General features: G+C 42.3%; 1 protein-coding gene across 3 annotated transcripts in view; it reads left to right on the forward strand.

Moving 5' to 3' along the window:
* Positions 1-20753, forward strand: part of TBC1D4 (TBC1 domain family member 4) — a 93804-nt gene that overhangs the window by 65213 nt on the left and 7838 nt on the right. For all 3 annotated transcript variants that reach the window (XM_081002913.1, XM_081002914.1, XM_081002915.1), the window contains 7 exons: positions 3564-3713; positions 11450-11610; positions 14361-14570; positions 16213-16371; positions 16915-17073; positions 18411-18655; positions 19983-20142. In XM_081002913.1, the coding sequence (XP_080859039.1) occupies positions 3564-3713; positions 11450-11610; positions 14361-14570; positions 16213-16371; positions 16915-17073; positions 18411-18655; positions 19983-20142 (1244 nt within the window). The remainder of the gene's footprint in view (positions 1-3563; positions 3714-11449; positions 11611-14360; positions 14571-16212; positions 16372-16914; positions 17074-18410; positions 18656-19982; positions 20143-20753) is intronic.

The raw sequence follows: 20753 nt of genomic DNA on the forward strand, positions 1-20753 counted from the left end.
ATGTGGCCAAGGCATGTAAGACAACAGCCAAAGCTTCAGTACACTTTGACTAGCAGGCAGTGTCGCCATCCAGATACTGAACAATTCCTATGCAACAGCTGCAGTGTTTAAGATGTGGCCCAGTACTTGGAAGTAAGTTTCATTGAACATGTAAAGGATTGCACCTTAAGTGTCCTTAAATGCCTTCAAAACTAGAAACACAGTAAGTTCAGTTAATTTAGGTGGTTTTGTTCGTAATCCTAAGCAAAACTTCCCCTTGAAACTGCGGAACACCTTACCTTCATGGAACAATGTGCAGAGGTGAATTGCGGTCTTCATGAGCCTCCATTGCAGACAGTGGCCATGCAATTTCAAGGAATCACAATACACTATGTTCTGACACCTACTCTGTCAGGCCTGCTGAGGAGATACATGGTGGTGCCATTTTAACTCTTAGGAGGGCAGAATGAAGGCTTGGATTCCAAATAACCCCCCCTGAACCATGTAGTCTTAATACCAAGTCACTTTTTAAATTAATTGAGATGAGAGGATTCATGCAAAGAATGAGCTGGGTTCAGGACACCTCTAGCTGAGATTTCCCCCCCTAACATCTAGGGTAGAGAAAGCAAGCATTTTCCAAGTGTTTAATGTACCAAGCCTTATTTTACTGTATTTCTCTCTTGAAATGACTGAGACGACCATTTATTCATTTATTTCTAATTGTACAGTCAGCCCCACAGCCAGACCAGTTGTAACAGCAGCCCTTGCGGTTGAGATCCTTTCTTATAGAGATAGGTAATCCATTTTTCCCAGTTAGTGCTAATTAACACCATCGCCAAGTTGAGCTTCCCTTCATCCAGTGTTTGTGACCGGATCCACAATGGATTGCAGTGTGATTGAAGCCAGTCAAGTTGTTTCAGCCCTAAAAGACTGGTATCAATCTTGGCCCGTTAAGCAGGTTGCCGCAGCTCTGTGTAGTAACCAGTTTCCAAACTTTCCAATGAATTGTCCCTAGTAGTAAGTCTGCTTGCCAACAGGAGTATCTGTTGCTAATCCTCCCTTCTGTGTCCATGGTTAGTTGACACCTCTCAACACCCTCTTCTGGCAGTTTGTAGCTTGTCAGCAAAGTGACCTTGTCTTTCGCTGATTTAGTGTTAGGTTGCTCCCCCCACCCCCCACCCTCAGACCCTAATCATTACGATGCTGCAGTGGAACAGGAAACTTGAACAATAATTGTGTTAGACTTGCTGACAACATTTCTTTGCCCATTGCTGCAGAGCTGTTGTCTTTGCTTGCTCAGCAAGTTTGCTAGTCAAAACAGCAAGTCTTCAACACTTTGATCATAAGTTGCTTTTGTGCATGTGTGTAGACTCAAAAACAGTCGCCCCAGAAATATTTGACGGCGGAGGCTTGTAATGATTCACCTTCTAACAGCCTGAAATAATTCTGACAATACCTAAGTTTTTCCACCAACTCTAGAACACATTCATTTTGATCGACTCCATCATTTTGGAATCTATCACTGTAAAATAACTGCATGCTTTGTATCTCTCTACCCCCCCGCCCCCCGTAGCATCTTTCTGCCCACTCCAAATAATATTCTGGTGAAATGTTGTTTTTCTTGTTGAAAGCAAGCCTGTACCTGAAAACAAGGTGGCAGTGTAGCACTTTGCAGGTACATTGCAGAAGGGGAAATCGCAAGTCAATATGAGTTGATAGAAGCCTGATCATAAGTAAACTAGTAACTGAATCTATTACCGTATTGGCCCAAATATAAGCTACACTCGAATATAAGCCACCCCTTTAAAATTCAGGGGGGGGGGAGAAATAAAAGACAATACCCGAATATAAGCTGCTCCCTTAAAATTCTGCAGACACTCACACCTGTAAATGACAAATGTAGAAGAAAATCTGTAGCACTGTAAATGCAAATAAAAAATCAATACTGCACTGTAAAATATGGGGAAAGCGACGAATGACATTAGAATTAATTGCACAACAGTCTCAAACTTGCAGATCAGCAATAAAACTTTTTGTTTGTTCCGTTTTCCCATATGTCTGTTTCAGCAGCAATATGGTAAAAGCCGGTTTTTGTAAGGTTGTGAATTTTAAGCCGCACTTTAACTTTTCACAGTTGGGATGGGGGGGGGGGAGTGTGGCTTATATTCGGGCCAATACGGTAAGTTTGAATAAGAGAAAATAAAAAACGGGCAGTTGTCCTGGGGACATAGGGAGCCCCTCTATGCTGCCTTACTTTGAAGATGCTGATTGTTAGACCTGTGACCTTTTGCATGCAAGGCAGGCAACCTCAAACTGAGCAACTTTCCCTTTCCTGTTTTGTGTTAATAGTTGAGATGCTGTAGGCTGAAGTACTGAATAAGCAGTTACCACCACAAATGGCAGACGTGTATCCAGCATCTCCCATATGCCCCCTTGTAAGATGTAGCAGAACTTCCTTCTTGTCCGAATGTCAGGCAATGGGTAAATTCTAGGTGATGTTATAGGAGGAGAAGGATGAGTTAAGGTGTGGTGGGGTGTTTTTATCAGGATTGTGTCTTCAGTGCTGTCTAACCTTCCTGTTACTGCTCGCGTGGTTTTTCTTAGTTCCCAGTATGTCACAAGACTTGCAGCTTCTTAAGTTTTAATGAAAGCGGAACCTTTAGGGTCTAGTACAGTGGTAAGGTAAAGGTAAAGGGACCCCTGACCATTAGGTCCAGTCGTGACCGACTCTGGGGTTGCGGCGCTCATCTCGCTTTTTGGCCGAGGGAGCCGGCGTACAGCTTCCGGGTTATGTGACCGCCATGACAAAGCCGCTTCTGGCGAACCAGAGCAGCGCACGGAAACGCCATTTACCTTCCCGCCGGAGCGGTACCTATTTACCTACTTGCACTTTGACGTGCTTTCGAACTACTAGGTGGGCGGGAGCAGGGACCGAGCAACGGGAGCTCACCCCGTCGCTGGGATTCGAACCGCCGAACTTCTGATTGGCAAGTCCTAGGCTCTGTGGCTTAATCCACAGCGCCACCCACATCCCTACAGTGGTACCTCGGGTACAGTACTTAATTCGTTCCGAAAGTCCGTTCTTAACCTGAAACTGTTCTTAACCTGAAGCACCACTTTAACTAATGGGGCCTCCTGCTGCTGCTGCACCACCGGAGCACGATTTCTGTTCTCATCCTGAAGCAAAGTTCTTAACCCGAGGTACTATTTTTGGGTTAGCGGAGTCTGTAAGCTGAAGCGTCTGTAACCTGAAGTGTCTGTAACCCGAGGTACCACTGTATATCCCTGAAAGGGGGAGGAGGGGGTAGTTTACCTTGACTAGATGTGCAGGTTGAGGGAATGTGAAGCCAAGTACATGACTCAGTTTTTCGGTTTCTTTAAATGCCCCCCAACTCAACTTCAGCAAAATTTCGTGGTGCATTAAACTTAAAGTGCACCAAATTTTCACACTGTTACTGTAATAATCGCAATTACAATTCAGGTCTTGACTGAACCTCTTACATGGTGAGTATGGAGTGTGGGACCGCTTTAAAATGTTGTACTGAAACTCATTTGCTACGCTTTTTCTTATTGCCTGCTGTCAGGCTGACAATTGCCCGACGCGCTCGCAGTGAGAGTGAATCATCTGCGCCGTCGAGTCTCCCTTCTTCCTTCTCTGCCCCATCTTTCCTGAAAAGCTTTTACCAGAGCTCAGGAAAACCATCTCCTCAGTCTGAAAATGAGCTCCCCCAGAGGTGAGAACACTGGTTTCTGCCTGGCCTGCAAGTTTGCACTTCCTATGCAGCCGGCTTGCGATAAGGAATTTTTGCCACTCGCTTCTAAGTGAGATACTTCACTTGTTTCGTGAAAACCTGTGAACAGAGCGTTCTTTGGAAATGCCTGCTGAGGGTTACAGCACAGAGATCTTGCGTAACTACTACACTGTTTTCTGACTAATGCCAAAATAATGTGAAAAAAAGATCAACATTGCCAAACCCAGTAAGGGAAAAATCATGAGGTTTCTAAATATACTGATTGTTGTTTTTCCCCAAATGGGATATTTTTTTAAAAAAACCTGCATAAATCTGTATATGACTTTAAATTACTCCTCTGGACAATCTCTGCATGTCTCCCTAGTGTAGTCTAGTACAAGACTTGGATGTGGAAGCACTTTTATTCCTCGAATAAAACGGATTTTCTGCCATCCTCATTACCCCATCCATAGACATGGGAACAATCTTGTTCTACCACACAGAATGGTTGTAAAGTTCGTTTGAGGAGATGATAACGAGCAGGGCATTTTACACTACACACTTTGAAGTGTCTCAGATTTTTTAAAAATAAATGACCTTTATTGCTGAGTTAACAATGTAAAGAAAATAACCCGGGCACTTTAAAAAAAGGAGAGAGAAAAATGGCAATGTTGATGATATTAGTTGGTATTATACTAATTAGCTGCTTAATCGTGTGCTGTATGGCAGGGGCAATGTGAAGGTTGCCCGTGTGTGACTAACATTGGCATGCTTTTGTTGTTTTTAATGCTTTAAATGAGGAATATAATTTGCACTGGGCTGCTAGTGCCTGCTATCAGGGAGGTTTGTTATAGGTTGTGTGAACTGACCTCCCTTTGGCCAACCTGGATATTTGCATTTTGAAGGCACCCGGTTACTGGTATGATTCAACCACTGCAGTTATGTTTAGATTCCCCAAACTGCCCTCCTTTCAGTACACAATGACACATACTATACAGCAAGTGTGAATTTCCCTTCACTTTCTGAGCATGGCAATGAAGGTTTTGTGAAGCCCCAGCGCATGAGGAAAGCATCAAAAAGTAACAGTGGTACATCTCGTTGGTGATGCACTTGAATGGCTTCAGAATTGTGATTTCACCACTTTTGCTGCTCGCGAAAGTGTAGGCAGTCTGCGGACCCTGATGTGGAGGATATTGTGCTTCGGCCTACTTGTAATGTCTCTGTTTGGATTTTATTTTCACTGAACCAAAGCAATGTTCTATTTAACTGGAGGTCTACAGGCCCAGCAGAGTGTCCACTGGCCCCAGCCTGTGGCCTTCTGTCTCGGGTACCGTTCTTTGCCAAACTGGCTTGTGAGTATGCAAGAAACATTGGACCAGGACCCAAAGAGTCGAGGAGGCTGGTGGTGCATACTGATTCACACACAATTAATTGGCTTAGCAGGATTTTCAGTGAAGAACAGCGATAACCGTAGTTGAGAAATATCACGGGATGTGTTTTTCTTTCCTGCTAAACCCAAATGTCATCCTGCAGACCATCTTATTAGAGTGACAATGTTTGTCTGATGCAACCAAAAATTATTATTTAACCATATTATAACTTAAAATGTGATTAAATCTGGAGTACATCTAGCCAGCATCTCTTTCACGCCAAGGTCATTTGCTTTCAAACTCCCATCTCAAGATTTTTCAGCTGTGGTGATTTCAATAACAAACTGTTGCTCGTATCTCTTTATTTTGCAAGTTTAAAAACTGCAATGAGCTTTGAAAACAATAAGTGGGTGTTAGCATTCTGGTTGATACAGATTTTAATAGGAGCAGGAGTGTTGTTCCTGATTTTAAGCAGTTAAAGCACTGTTGATGGCCGAAGGAGGCAGCAGAACTATTAAAACTACCTTTCTCATGGAAGTGCTTAAATGCCACAGGCAAAAGAAAAGCATTATTTTCTGTGTGAGGAATGCCTCTTATAAGATAACACATATCGTGCATGTGTCTTTCTTTAAAATTTACTGTAGGCAACTATATGCTGAATTAATTGATCAACTGTATCTCCTAAATTAGTGGACTAAGGCTTCTTTAATCTGGCTATAGCCCTACTTTTAATAGGTTCTCTTTTTATCTGTGCTATCTTATAGCTATCAGCTAAAATCCACCTACCTGGCGGAGGAAACCCTTTACTGTTCTCATCCTGATCTTGGCCTCTTTTTACTAAATATTTCTGCGGGGAGGAGCATCTTGGCCTCATCTTCTTAGCTTAGTCGGCAGAGCACGAGACTCTTACTCTAGGGTCATGGGTTCGAGTGCCACGTTGACCAAAAGATTCCTTCATTGCTTCATTCCTTCCTTCATTCATCCTAGACTCTCGTGGTTCCTTTTGGCTCCACATTTCTGTTATTCTATGGCCTCCTATTGCTCCTACGATGCATAACAGGTTATCGCTGTTAGTGATGGACTTAAGTCATGAGCACTCCAATTCATTGACTGGCCATCTTATTTACAAGTTATATATGTAATTGTAAAGCTGTTGAGTTTCATAATATTTCAGGCATTTCATCAGCATATCTATCTATCTATCTATCTATCTATCTATCTATCTATCTATCATCTATCTATCTATCATCTAGGGCCCAGGTTTTTCTTCTTGCACTTTTAGGGCAACCAGGAAAATCGGATGTGTGGTCTTGTGTAATTCAGAGTAATACACAGAGAGATAAGCAACATCATAGTCAACCCATCAGAGGATTAAAACTGATAGGAATCTTTCAGCCTTAGGACACATTAGTTAAAGGCGTAAGCATCTGAGCAGCTCTTTTCTATTCATCGGGTGGGTGTGTTTTCATTTTCAGCTAACATCAGTGAGTACATACACAGGCTAAGGCGTGAATTTCCCTTTTAGTTTTCTGCTTTCCTTCAAAGGAAAGGAGAAGTTGAACTAAAAGCAAAGCTGAGAGACAATGCAAATTTTTCATATGCGGCAGCCCTAAAGATTTACTTTTGGGTGAGTTACGGCTTGCGGGTTAAAACTCAAAAATGCTCCATTTGTGAACAAAATAAGGGAAATTATCTTTGAAAGACGGTTGTGGAACTGTGCTACCAAGAGCCTGTTGCTCTTGTCGCTTAGGAAATCCCCTGCATTTATTTGGAGAAGCTCAATGCTTCTGCTGATGAAACTGGAAGAAGGAATAGAAAAGGGCTTTTGTAATTACAGTGTGGTTTTGGTACCAGATCGTTCTAAAAGAACCTTTTTTTCCCTGTAAAAGTTTGCAAAAGTAGAGGCAAACTTCACACGATCTCACAGCTGGCTAAATGGAGACTGGGTTCATGGCCAATCAGGTCGTTTTAAGTGTTTTGCTAATTTCTAATGTTTCATAACTTATCAGCATCTTAAGAGTAAAAATACAAAGTGAGAAACTAGGTGGTTTTCTTTGCAGTTTTGATTTGGTTACTTTTATCCTGTTTTGTCTCTAAGAAGGTGCATGAAAACTTAGATGGGTTTAGTATGGGTTAATGGAAGTCCTTTTATTTGTGGTGTGTGCTTGTGAGAGCAATCTTCAATGTAGGGCGTTTTTTAATTAAAATGTAGGGAAACGATAAACACATTTCACTTTCAGAAGGCAGTCTTACTTGCATTTGTTTCCCTCCAAAGCCACTGTTACACTTTACAAGCAAAAGTTGGTAGTACTACTTACCCCCCAGAAACTGCTCTTGCTAAGCTCTAGGGGATTTTGCCATTTCTTGTTGAAACCATTTTTTAAAAAAACCTATCGAAGACTTGCATTTGCTACCTGCTTGGAAAACTAGGTTACTTGGGATCAGAAAAATTAAATGTCCACAGGAAAACATATTGCACAGCATTCATTGATCTGAGCTCAGTTTTTGCACAACTAAAGTAGGGAGCATTTATGGCTATCCTGTTTAGAAATTAGCATTTTAGTGATGAGTGTGGGGGCAACAAAAGAGGTCAAAATAGTTCTTTCTTGGTGCATTATTTATATAAAAGCTATCTCACGTCCACTTGCTATGTATGTAAAATATTTCAGATTGTCAAATAAGGGCATTCGACATACTTTTGATTCGTCACAATAAGGCAGTGCATTTTGAGAGAGTTTAGAGGGTTTTCTCTGAAAGCCCATGTTTGTCTCCTTTTTATGGCTCTAGTTTCTTCCTCTTTTGTAGTTCAGTCTTTGTAATTCTGTGTTTGACTATATTCACTCTTCATTAGTCTGGAATACATCAGTCTGATTTTTAACTCTATCACAGCAGCCAAACTCTTTTAATTATATCTGCATTGCTTTTATGTACTGATCTTGTACTGTTAGCTTTAAATATTAAGTAGAATATTAATGTAATGTTACCTTAGTGGAAGTTAAAAAAATACTTGCATATTCTGTTTAGCTTAGAAATGAGGCACATTAAAGATCCTTTTTGAGGTGCTGGCAGAAAATACTCTTTGATTCTTGGCTAGTGCTTAGATAAGAGAGCAAAGGTCTCTAGACATCTTTCTTTCTTTCATTCATTTAATATGATGGGACTTGCTTTTATTAAGTTTCATTCTTTGTCATGGTGTTTCACTGCTTTGTATGCTGTACAAAATCATCTCCTGAAGCTCTTTCTTGTCTGCGAATTTCAGGTTCTAGAATATTTCAGTCATGATTCTTTAAAGCACACACAAAGGCCCAGGAATTAAGAATTTAACAATTGGCGGCTATTCTGGTCAACTTCACGATGAAGAAAAACTGCTTTCTAACCCATTCACTGGACTTATAATGTATCTATTTACACCCCCTTTTTTTTTTGCTTCAGTTGCTAGGTTTGTATGTCCTCATAATATATAATAATAATAATAATAATAATAATAATAATAATAATAATAAAATACAATAGTCTATTAAACATTAAAAGCTTCCCTAAACAGGGCAGCCTTCAGATGTCTTCTAAAAGTCTGGTAGTTGTTTCTCTCTTTGAGTCCAGTATTCCAGTGTTGGTGATTCCGTTTCATTAAAAAAAATCCTCAGTGTGGCTAAGCAGAATGACAGCAAAATTCAACAAAATAAAAACCATTCATATCAGCAGTTAAAATACGTTGAAAACTCCACAGATGAAATGCCAGGGAGATGAACTGCTTGGCAAGTCAAATTCCAGTAGGAAACAGAAGGTCTTGGTGCAATAATTTGAAGGTCTTCGAGGAAAGCCTCCTTCTGCAGTGAGTTCCAAAAGCCAGGACTTGGCCCCAGAGAAAGCCCTGTCTCATGTTCCAACCAATTGGAACTTGGATGTTGGCAGCATGCAGAAAGAAAACCTTAATGAGCAGGCAGGTTTGTAGGGGAGGAGATGATCCTTAAGATATCCTGGACCAAAGCCCATATAGGCAGTGCTTTCCCCCCTAGAACAATAGATGCCAATACTCACCATGAAGTTATTACATTAAGTGCTGCACTTTTTAACAACAGCAAAAGGGGGTGCCAGTACTGCGTGCCTTTGAGTACGCCCTGGAAAAAACCCCCACACTGCATATAAGGCTTTAGAAAAGGTAGTGAACAGTCTAAATTAGGCTCAGAAACAAACTGGAAGCCTGTGAAATTGATGCACTTAGGAAATTGCAAATTCTTTTAAATTTATTATTGTTTTTAATGTGTCCAGCCCAGTTATCTTGACTTCCTTTTACCTGAAGATAGAATCTGGCATTGTCCCCCATATTCAAAGCAGAAGTTCTGAACTATGAGCCATAAACAGTAATATGTATAAGCACATATTGATGCAATAGAGTGCTGGACGTGAATATTTTTTTTCCAGTGGGTAACAAATCTACCTTAAATTTGTCATTTTGAATAGCCAAAGGATAATAACCAAACGTCTAGAAGGGTGTGGGGCTTAATTTCCACCAGACAATAGGCAACATGATTGTTCAAAGGTTGGTTGAATAAATAGGATCTTTTCTTTGCTTTAGATTGTAAGCACTTTGGGATACTGGCATATCCTTGGCATATGTCCTGAAAGGCATAATAATAATAATAATAATAATAATAATAATAATACTCCGCCCTCCCTGGCCAGAGCTGGGCTCAGGGCAGCTAACACCAGTAAAATTACAATAAAAACATAATAGGGGGGGAAACCAATTTAAAATACAGGTTAAAATGCAATTTAAAATGCAGCCTCATTTTAAAGTAGCTGATAAATCAAGACCATAAGGGGAGGGAAACATAAGGGTCAGACTGAGTCCAAACCAAAGGCCAGGCAGAACAGCTCCATCTTGCAGGCCCTGCGGAAAGATGTCAAGTCCCGCAGGGCCCTAGTCTCTTGTGACAGAGCGTTCCACCACATCAGGGCCATTCCTGAAAAGGCCCTGGCCCTAGTTGAAACCAATCTAACCTCCTTGAGGCTTGGGACCTCGAAAGTGTTGTTATTTATGGACCTTAAGGTCCTCCGCTGGGCATACCAGGAGAGGCGGTCCCGTAGGTACGTGGGTTCTAGGCCACATAGGGCTTTAAAGGTCAAAACCAGCACCTTAAACCTGACCCTGTACTCCACCGGGAGCCAGTGCAGTTGGTAAAGCACTGGATAAATGTGATCCCGTGGCAAGGACCCCGTGAGGAGCCTCGCTGCAGCATTCTGCACCCGCTGGAGTTTCTGGGTCAGCTTCAAGGGCAGCCCTGCGTAGAGCGAGTTACAATAATCAAGCCTGGAGGTGACCGTCACATGGATCACTGTGGCCAGATCAGGGCGAGAAAGGTAAGGGACCAACTGCTTAATACGGCGGAGATGGAAAAATGCCACCTTTGCTGTGGCTGCAACCTGCACCTCCATGTGCATTGATGCTATAAAAATTATTTTTAAAGTTTCTCTTCAAAGGTGTTGAATAAGGAAACCATTCTTGATCACGCACCCTTGTTGTTCATTTCCCTTTTTGTCCATTTTGTGGTGGTACAAATTTGGGTGCAAATAAAATAGAAAGACGTTATGGCAGGGACTTCTCCACTTCTGAGAGATAACAGTGTCATCTTTACCACACATTATCTCATCTACGAAAACTTTTGACATCACAGCTGCAAACAGAACAAACTCTGATTCTTCAGAAGAAGTAAAATTTTGATACTTCATTTGCTTTCATGCACATACAAGCCTCATGGAATGTGGATGCAATTTGAAAAAGAGAGACTTAATACGCTTGTTTGGACCTTCACGTCAAGTTCCTTGTGTTGTTTAGCCTTATCTATCCCGTAAGCCTAAGGCAATTGTTAACCTTCAGATAACCTAGAAGTTGAGATCAATAGCATTTTTAGCTTAGATTACAGATTTATGGACATGAGGGAAAAACACACACAGAGAGTCTATTCCCAATTTTGATAATGAGGGTTCTCTTAAATACAGTTTTCCTTCTTCTAATAAATATGCAATGTGCAACATAGTTTTTCCGCAACTCTAAATATTCGTAGATTCCAAAATTGTATGGGACTTACAAAAAACTTGTTGGAGATTTGTGGATAAACTTCCAGGTTTCTGGTTGTAGAAACAGGACAGTGTCTAGGACAAAAATACAGCGAGAACTTGGGGCCAGATGAGGCCGGTGTCCTTAATGAAAAGATCTGGGAAGCCTCGCTATATGGCGATTACATTGAAATGATGTAATCCTTTGTGTGTTCAAGGCTGTTCCGCTGGCTTTGCATGGCCATGCCTAGGCTTCTGTCAGACTTCCTTGACGCTGACTTGGGCTGTTGTCTTTTCCTCCTGATCCTGCAGTGATGGGGAAAGAAGAAAAAGGACCTCTTCTGTGTGCAGCAATGACTCTCTAAATGCTGGGGGAATTACTCTTACCCCCCGCCGGATTTCCTGGCGGCAGAGAATCTTCCTAAGGGTGGCATCGCCCATGAAGAAATCGCCCTCAGCAATGCAACTTCAAGGTCAGTTTTCATTTTGAGGCGGCAGTTTATGTCACGACAATTCGATTTCATATCTCTGTTGAAGAGTGGCAGTTTCCAGTCCGCTCTTAAAAGAAGTGGGCAAGTTCTGCAAGACCCAAGTTTGAATACTTGATATGCGTGTTAGGTGCGTGTTTCGTTTTAAGGTTCCAAATGGATTTTTTTTCAGGTAGTTGGCCTTTTTGTGGCAGTAAGCTATCGAAGTCAGAGTCAAGTGTATGATTGACTTATCCCTGTATCTTTCAACATGTTGTTCTAAGAGTAACCACTTCAGTTGTCTCCAGAAACACATGGCCACATCTCCTCCTATCTGCTTCCGAATCATGTTTCCTTCTGACCTCCCTGGTAACATTTGGGTAACAACTATATTATGCAACGTATCTTTGTCGCCAGCACTGCCTTGACCTCAAGTTACAGCTAAGGAAGTCGTATGGGGTGGTGCAAGAGAAGATGTCTGGTGGCAACAGGCTAATGAACATAATGCTTGGCAGGGGGTTGGACATAATGCTTGGCAGGGGGTTGGACTCGATGGCCCTTGTGGTCTCTTCCAACTCTATGATTCTATGATAAGAAGAGTCCTGCAGGATCTGATCCAATGTTCATCTAGTCCTGGGTTTCCCAAACTTGGGTCTCCAGCTATTGTTGGACTACAGTTCCCATCACCCTGACCACTGGTCTTGCTAGCTAGGGATGATGGGAGTTGTAGTCCAAAAATAGCTGGAGGGAACGCCTGATCTAGCCCAATAGCCTCCTTATGCACAGGTGCATCTGGAAAGCCCACAAGCAGAGTCTGAAGTAAATTCATTATGTCAGGCATGGCCAAACTTGGCCCTCCAGATGTTTTGGGACTACAGTTCCCAACATCCCTGACCACTGGTCCTATTAGCTAGGGATGATGGGAGCTGTAGTCCCAAAACATCTGGAGGGCCACGTTTGGCCATGCCTGCATTATGTCATTGCTTCTCAGCTACTGGCAATTAGAGTTAATATTGTTACATGTAGCCCTGTCCTCCATGAATTTGCCAGTCCGCATTTAAGACCATCGAGGCAAGTGATCATATCCCTTCCTTTTGCCTCTTCTGAATCTCCTGCCAGCCAGTTAAACCGGATGAAAGGAAGGGACAAAAGGGAGGGTCAAAAACGTCTCTTTCCTCTTTCTTCACCCCGTACTTGTCAACCACCTTTCATCATTTGGGCCTGTATCATATGGCCTTTCAGATGCTATGAATCACATGTGATGCAGATGGTATGGGCCACCTTTCCTTGGTTTTAAAAGAATATGTTAGAGATACTTTGTGTCCTGTTTAATACAAATTCCTGGCATAGGAAAAGGCAGGTGTTGGGTGTGTGCCAGATCACCAGATCTGTCTCAGGTAATGAAGGCCAACTGGGCAAAGCTAGATCAACTCTTGGTTAAGATTGGCAAAGTTTCAACCCTGGAGGAAACTTTCTGCTAATTGCAAGTTTGCTGCAGTACTGCTTTCAATGCCTAAGTTGGATAATATCCAGTTATCATATTGACAGGCTCTGCTGCTAGGAGAGTGCTCTAGTAACAGTTCTCAATGCTAAATCAAAAGGAACACTAATTACATCTGGCAATTAACAGTTAGGAAGTATTTATTCAAGGGAGGCCATAGGCCAGAAAAAAAGGGTTCAAGCATTTAAACTTTTGTCTTTCCCTAAAGCCAGTCTGCAGCTCATAAGGGCATATATAGCCTTGGCACTTTACTCTCGAGAACAAAACTTGCAGAATTATGTATGTCCGCTTGCACTTTCTGACTTGATTGTTATATTCAGCAGAACCACAGAAGATGAATGTTCATTAGCACTTGATTTCCAATAGGTGACACTGTTAGAATGGCTTGTCTGTCTGTCTAGCAGGCAAAACTGTGGATGCAAAGAATCTTAAAACAAATTTGCTGACTGGTGTGTAAAGAAGCAGTATTGGATGAGATAATAATCCCAAAGTTAGGCTGTATCAGGGTTACATTATAAAAGTTTCATCTTGCTTTCTTATGAGGGTATAGTTGGGCTTGTAGCAACATGTCCTTAGGTCCATGGGCTTCAGTTAGGGTAAAGGGAAAGGGACCCCTGACCATTAGGTCCAGTCGTGGCCGACTCTGGGGCTGCGGTGCTCATCTCGCTTGGCTGAGGGAGCCAGCGTACAGCTTCCGGGTCATGCGGCCAGCATGACTAAGCTGCTTCTGGCGAACCAGAGCAGCGCATGGAAACGCCGTTTACCTTCCCGCCGGAGTGGTACCTATTTATCTACTTGCACTTTGACGTGCTTTCAAACTGCTAGGTTGGCAGGAGCAGGGACCGAGCAACGGGAGCTCACCCTGTCACGGGGATTCGAACCGCCGACCCTCTGATCAGCAAGTCCTAGGCTCTGTGGTTTAACCCACAGCGCCACCCGCGTCCCTTCAGTTAGGGTAGTATATATGTTATTGAGTGCTGGAGCACAGACTAAAAATACTACGTACTACTGTTATTATTTATAGAGTGTCATCAATGTGCATGGCAGTTCTGAAGAATAAGCAAAAAAACCAAAACCCAGTAACCCAGGTCTCTCTCCTAAGAGGAAAGAAAAGTGAGATGGGTGAATATGAGCATATGCAGTAATATAATAAATAAAATCCTAATGATGGATGTTCATGCATATTTCTGCCACCATACTAGAACTCTCAAACAGTATTGAATAAATCCATGTCTAATGCAGCGATATTTTGCAGATGGAGGTGATGTAAATGAATTGTTGCCGCTGTCTCCTCTTGCACGATCTTTTGATGAAGACCCCCTTGTTTCCTTATTGCAAAACGATGATGTTCAAGATAAGACTGGGGAGAAAAAGAACTCTGAAGAGCTGCAGAGTCTGTGGAGAAAAGCCATCCATCAGCAAATACTGCTACTTCGAATGGAAAAGGAAAACCAGAAATTGGAAGGTTAGTGAAGGTTAAGATAAAGAATGGTTGCTCTGCCTTCCAGGCTTGGATGTCCCAGGAATTAGTTAATGAATTCCCTGTGGAACTTGAAGCAGAAGTAGCTAACGAAATGGTGTTGTGCGACTGCCATATTTCATGGGCTTACATTTCGTCCTTCAATATAAAGGTTTTTGGTATGCGTCACAAAATTAAGAAAAAACTGTTTAAGCTAATGACAAGCCCATCCTGGATAGCTTTTGGGTCTGGCTGGACCTGCGATCCCTGTTGCATTTCAGCACCTTAAAACTATGTTTATTTTCCTTTATCTGTAAGATGATAGGCAGTTCCTGCTTCCAGTTTTGCCTCCAGCTTCACAGCCCTCACACCCTCACTCACTCACTCACTCATATATCTCTAATGAGGTGACTGAGAGATAAGCAGGCCCTTAAATGGGACACTCAACTTTTCAAACATTACCACAGATTTTGGACTTTGTTTGTTTCACTTTTTTATTTTTAGCTTATTTGAACTGTCTACGAGGTGCATATGGGCATTTGCATCATACACCATTTGGCAGAGATGCTTGTGAAGAAAATGTAGACAGAAGTGCCTTGTAATCCCTTTTTTCATAGTTTTGTGGGTTTAAAAAAGCATAAAGCAAACACCTCTTTCTCTTTCTTCCATAAGAACGTTGAATTATGAAGTGGTGAAAATGAGAAAACAGATTGTGGCTGTGGGAATTCTGCTAGAGTGGAAGTTTCTAATCAGTCTGTTTCAGCTGGTTGATTTGCATCAGCTTCAAATTCTTTGCTGTATCACATAGCATTTAACATTGCATCGTTCGATGGCTGAGACAACGTATAAACCTGCCTGCCTTCTTCCTCACCTTCCCATGCACAGAGAGTTAAGTTGATAAAGCAAGTTGCAGCAGAGTTCACTGCTGCCTTTGTGCAATTTATTTCTGCCCGTACACCCTCTTTGCTTATTCATCATCAGATGAAATTTGTTGACAAAATACTAATAAAAATACTTCGTATTCTTCTTAATGCTGTCGAGGAAGCTTGAATTATATTTTCTTTTATAGAAGGTAAGATGCACGTAAGGAAAATCTTTTCTTCCCCTCCTTATATGTATCCCACTATTTGAAGCCCTGCAGATAGTAGAATAGCACTAAATCCTTCGCAGTTGGAGTGATGGAATTGTAGCTTTACGTCTTGCATGTGCTGCTTCCATCTATTCAACCGGCATGTAATTTGCACCTCCAACAAATCTATTGATTAGCTTTAGGACAGGATAATCACATTGTGAACCATACAGCGGAATTCAGATCATCGGCAGAAGGAGCTTGTGTACCAGGTTGGCTCAGGGGAGACAGCTGAGCGCATGTTCTCACCTTCCCACAGGTTTTAAGAAAGTCTTACTGAGTCTTACTGAACTTTCTACAGCTTTAATAGCTGGCTGTACAAGGCTGTAAGTGTTGCAGAGCTTTTGCACAGTAAGAGAACAGTATTATGGGTAACTGGCCCCAAACATGCCTTCCTAAACCTCGGCCTGTAGGATGGTTGACGTGATATGAGGCCTACATGCCAGACATACATGGCATTAAATGCTGGTCTGTGGTCCATCATCTGAAATGGTCTGTGCCTTGTGTTCTCTCTTGCAGCAAGCAGAGATGAGCTCCAGTCCAGAAAGGTTAAGCTGGACTATGAGGAAGTTGGTACTTGTCAGAAAGACGCTATCAATATCTGGGATAAGAAGCTGTTGAATTGCAGAGCCAAAATCAGATGCGACATGGAAGATATCCATGCAACTCTGAAAGATGGTAATTTTGAGTGCATTTTTTTTTTTTTTTGGAGACCTTGCATTTTTCATCTGTTTGAACACCACCATAGGCAGGGAATTAGCCTGATGCAAAACAATGACATTTTTCTGGTGATTTCCCCTCGCTTTTGTTGCCTTGCATTCCCAGTTGAAAACTGGGAAATTATAGTCCCTTTGAGTTTTGGGAAAGGAGTGGCTGACAAATAAAGATTTCTAGGCTATAACTAGAGAAAGGGAGTGCTCCGCTTGATTTCGGGTGGAAAAGTAAACTATTTCCCCAAAGCTCAGAAAATAGGTCTGAAAATTCTGAGTCTCCTGGAGAATGTCACTGGGCCAGCAAACGGATCCCATTTTTTTGCCCCATTATGAGGCTGCAATAAATGAGATGTTGAAAGTGTTCATGTGGAACAGAGTGTGTAGAAGTTCAAAATAATGACCCTAATGGTTATAAATTAGAAATGGGTAATTTTTATATTTGAAGGGAACTCTGTTGAATCACCCCACAATCCCCTGAATAATTTTGTTTTATATCTTCTGTGTTCAGGTGTTCCCAAAAGTCGCCGGGGAGAAATATGGCAATTTCTTGCTGTGCAGCATCGCGTAAGGCACCGGCTACCAAATAAACAGCAACCCCCTGATATCTCTTACAAAGAACTCCTGAAACAGTTGACAGCTCAGCAACATGCCATCCTTGTAGACCTAGGTAACTTTTTTCCCCATAGTCACGACTTTAGGTCATGAACAGGTTGGAGGTGGGGATATGTGCAGGGGAGGGGACTTGTTCCAAGTTAATCCGGTTCTGCAGATTGTATAAATTGTACGAGTGTGAAGTACCAGGGTAACACCTCTTAATTTGCATAAATTCATTTTTGTTTTGCTAGCCACTGGGTAAAGAACTACGTGAGCACTGAAGACTAACTCTTTCTCTCTTGAAGTCTTATTCAGCCACCCGCTCTGGTTTCTGGAACGTTAGGTGGCACTATCTGTAAACACGCAGCTGCATATTTTAGCCACGAGGCTTAGAGATCTGACGTTCAACAAAGAAAAGAGTTTTTTGGGGAACCTGAATTTTGTGCCTAGTGTTCAGTTCTGTACTTCTGCTGTGCCACCCAAATCTTGCAGCTTGCTTACAGTTATTATTTTATGGCTGCCAGTTGTTATGCCTGGAAACAGCCCCCAGTAATAAGCACCCTGTTTTTCATTTGCTTAGAATGGTTCATTTTCACACTTCTCAAGGCCGCGGCCCAGGAGTAGCACAGTGTAAGGAACCAAGAGGGGGGGGGAGACTTCCTAGTCCTGCCGAGAGACAAAAGAGAAGTTTAACATTCTGTTGCTATTAGATAATGGGGTGGTAGTCAATGAAGATTTACTCAGAGTAGACCCATTGAAAATAACAAACATTAGTTAGGTCCATTGATTTCAATGGGTTTGCTCGGAGTAAAACATAGTTCTACCCAGACACTGAGGTCCAGTGCCGAGGGCCTTCTGGCGGTTCCCTCACTGTGAGAAGCCAAGTTACAGGGAACCAGGCAGAGGTAGTGGCACCCGCCCTGTGGAACCTCCTCCCACCAGATGTCAAAGAGAAGAACAACTACCAGACTTTTAGAAGACATCTGAAGGCAGCCCTGTTTAGGGAAGCTTTTAATGTTTGATGCATTACTGCGTTTTGATATTTTGTTGGGGGCTGCCCAGAGTGGCTGGGGAGGCCCAGCCAGATGGGCAGGGTATAAATAATAAATTATTATTATTATTATTATTATTATTATTATTATTATTATTATTGTTGCTGTTGTTGTTGTTGTTGTTGCCGCCCATGGTTAGGAAGTGTATATAGCAAGGGTTATATCTGTGTATGTGTGGGTAAGCAATCACTTTGGAAGCTAGTCAGTTAAACACATGGCTGGCTTCCCAAATGATCGCATACGCTGGTAATAGAACTTCTGATGATTTTTATTCTGATTAAGTGTCCTGTGAGTTCTTCATTTCAGATGACATCTCTCTCTCTCTCTCTCTCTCTCTCTCTCTCTCTCTCTGCACCAGGGAGGACCTTCCCAACACATCCTTACTTCTCTGCTCAATTAGGAGCAGGGCAGCTCTCCCTCTTCAATCTTCTGAAAGCTTATTCCTTGCTGGACAAGGAGGTGGGCTACTGCCAAGGTATCAGCTTTGTAGCTGGGGTGCTGCTCCTCCACATGAGCGAAGAACAAGCCTTCGAAATGCTCAAATTCCTCATGTACGACCTCGGCTTCCGGAAGCAGTACAGGCCGGACATGATGTCTCTACAGGTAAGGCAGAAATAGGCTTCCACGTGGGAGAAAGAAAGGAGTTGGAGGCAGCACTGCAGAAGGCTCATGAACTAAATGTGACCTGCCGCCTGGTTCCCTTTGGTTTCTGATCTCTTGTCGTACTCAGAACAACCTCTCTTACCACTGTTTCCTGTATTGTCCCTTAAAAGTTCCCATTGGCTTGTTGGGCAGTTACCTTCCCTGTGTTTTTCTCAACCATCTCAGCAGTTTACTCCATTCACCTCATACTCTGCTGCCAAATATTCTGCTGCTCCATGACTTTATTAGGTACCTTCAGTGGAAGCGCTGAATGAGAGGAACACGGTGTTAGAAGCTAGCTCGCTTCATGGCCGGGTTTCGTCCTTGCTCAACTTGTTGCAGCGGCAAAGTGATGTGGCAAACTATTCCCTCACTCAGAAATAGCGTCTTTCTTTAAGTGTAACCCTCTGTTGGCAATGTAATAAGACGTGGCAGCTGATCAATATCTCCCTGCTTTTCATTTCTCTATTTTGAGGGAGAGCTGTGCAGATCTCTCCCTCCTCTGTGCTGTTCTGGTTGGAATTCCTAAGACAAATTCCAGAGTGCTAGTTCACAGGAGAGTACTTTAACTGTTTCAACATAATTTATCAGTTAGAGTAAGGGACAAATGACACATTATTTGGGAAATCTGTGATCATTTTCTAGCTTAGAAAAACCAACCTGAAATACAACCTTGGGTGCTGCAAATCTGAAAAGCTGCCTGCGTTAGTGACTGTGACCACATCTTATGGCAGTGAATTCTAGCTATGTTCATACAGTGGTACCTCGCAAGACGAATGCCTCGCAAGACGGAAAACTCACAAAACGAAAGGGTTTTTGGTTTTTTGAGTTGCTTCACAAGACGATTTTCCCTATGGGCTTGCTTCGCAAGACGGAAACGTCTTGCAAGTTTGTTTCCTTTTTCATAAAACCGTTAATACAGTTGCGACTTGACTTCGAGGAGCAACTCATAGCACGCGGTGTGGTAGCCTTTTTTGAGGTTTTTGAAGACTTTGGTGATTTTTGAAGCTTTTCCAAAACTTTTCCGACACCGTGCTTCGCAAGACGAAAAAAACCGCAAGACGAAAAAACTCGCGGAACAAATTAATTTCGTCTTGTGAGGCACCACTGTATATACATGTGGTCACACCTTCTGGACAGACTAAGCATCATGTGAACAGCAGCCACAGGGAGAGGGGACCCAAACAGCCTCAGGATTCCCCCCTGGGGAAACTGTGATAGCAGGTACGAATTGCACAAGAAGTCAGAGAAATTCTTAATCTCTTCACTCTCCCGTATTTTAATACAGATCCAGATGTACCAGCTGTCGAGGCTACTGCATGATTATCACAGAGACCTCTACAACCACCTTGAAGAGAACGAGATCAGCCCCAGCCTTTATGCTGCCCCCTGGTTTCTGACTTTATTTGCTTCGCAGTTTCCATTGGGATTTGTAGCCAGAGTGTTCGGTAAGAAGCTTTTCCGTGTATTGGCTGGGCAGATCAATAATAGGCCCCTCCAAATTGGTGGTTTTGTGAGGGGGGTCCTATTCTGCAACACGCCTTTGACGTAATCATAGTGCCGTTAGTGACAGATTTATACCAGACCAGCCACATTTAATTCTGCTTTACGCTGGCTAACATACATTGGCTTATTTGACATCAGCTTCTCAGGTGTAAGAACGGTTCCCTAATTCGTGTGTGTATGTAACAAAACATCCTTTTGAGTAGTTTGGGCATTCCTTCCGCACTAGAACAATTGTTTAAGACTTCTTTTTTTCCTGAAACTGATCCTTCTGCAGGAATTTTTAAAAAGTGTATTGCAGGAACATAATCTACATTTCATTAGCTCTTGGGCCATGGTGACGTTTCACTGATGCTAACCAAGCCATGTGTTGTGCTTGGATTTTACTTGAGAAGACACGACACGTTTTCTTGACTTGGAATATTAAAGCATGTGTGATGTATATGTTAATTATAAAACATGTTTTTAACAGATAAGTGTAACAACACAAAACAAATGACTTTTTTTTTAATCCCCTTGAATCTTCAACATAAATATGTATATTTTCAATGGGAAA

Source organism: Podarcis pityusensis (genome assembly GCF_964106645.2).
Source record: "Podarcis pityusensis genome assembly, chromosome: 4".
NCBI lineage: Eukaryota > Metazoa > Chordata > Lepidosauria > Squamata > Lacertidae > Podarcis > Podarcis pityusensis.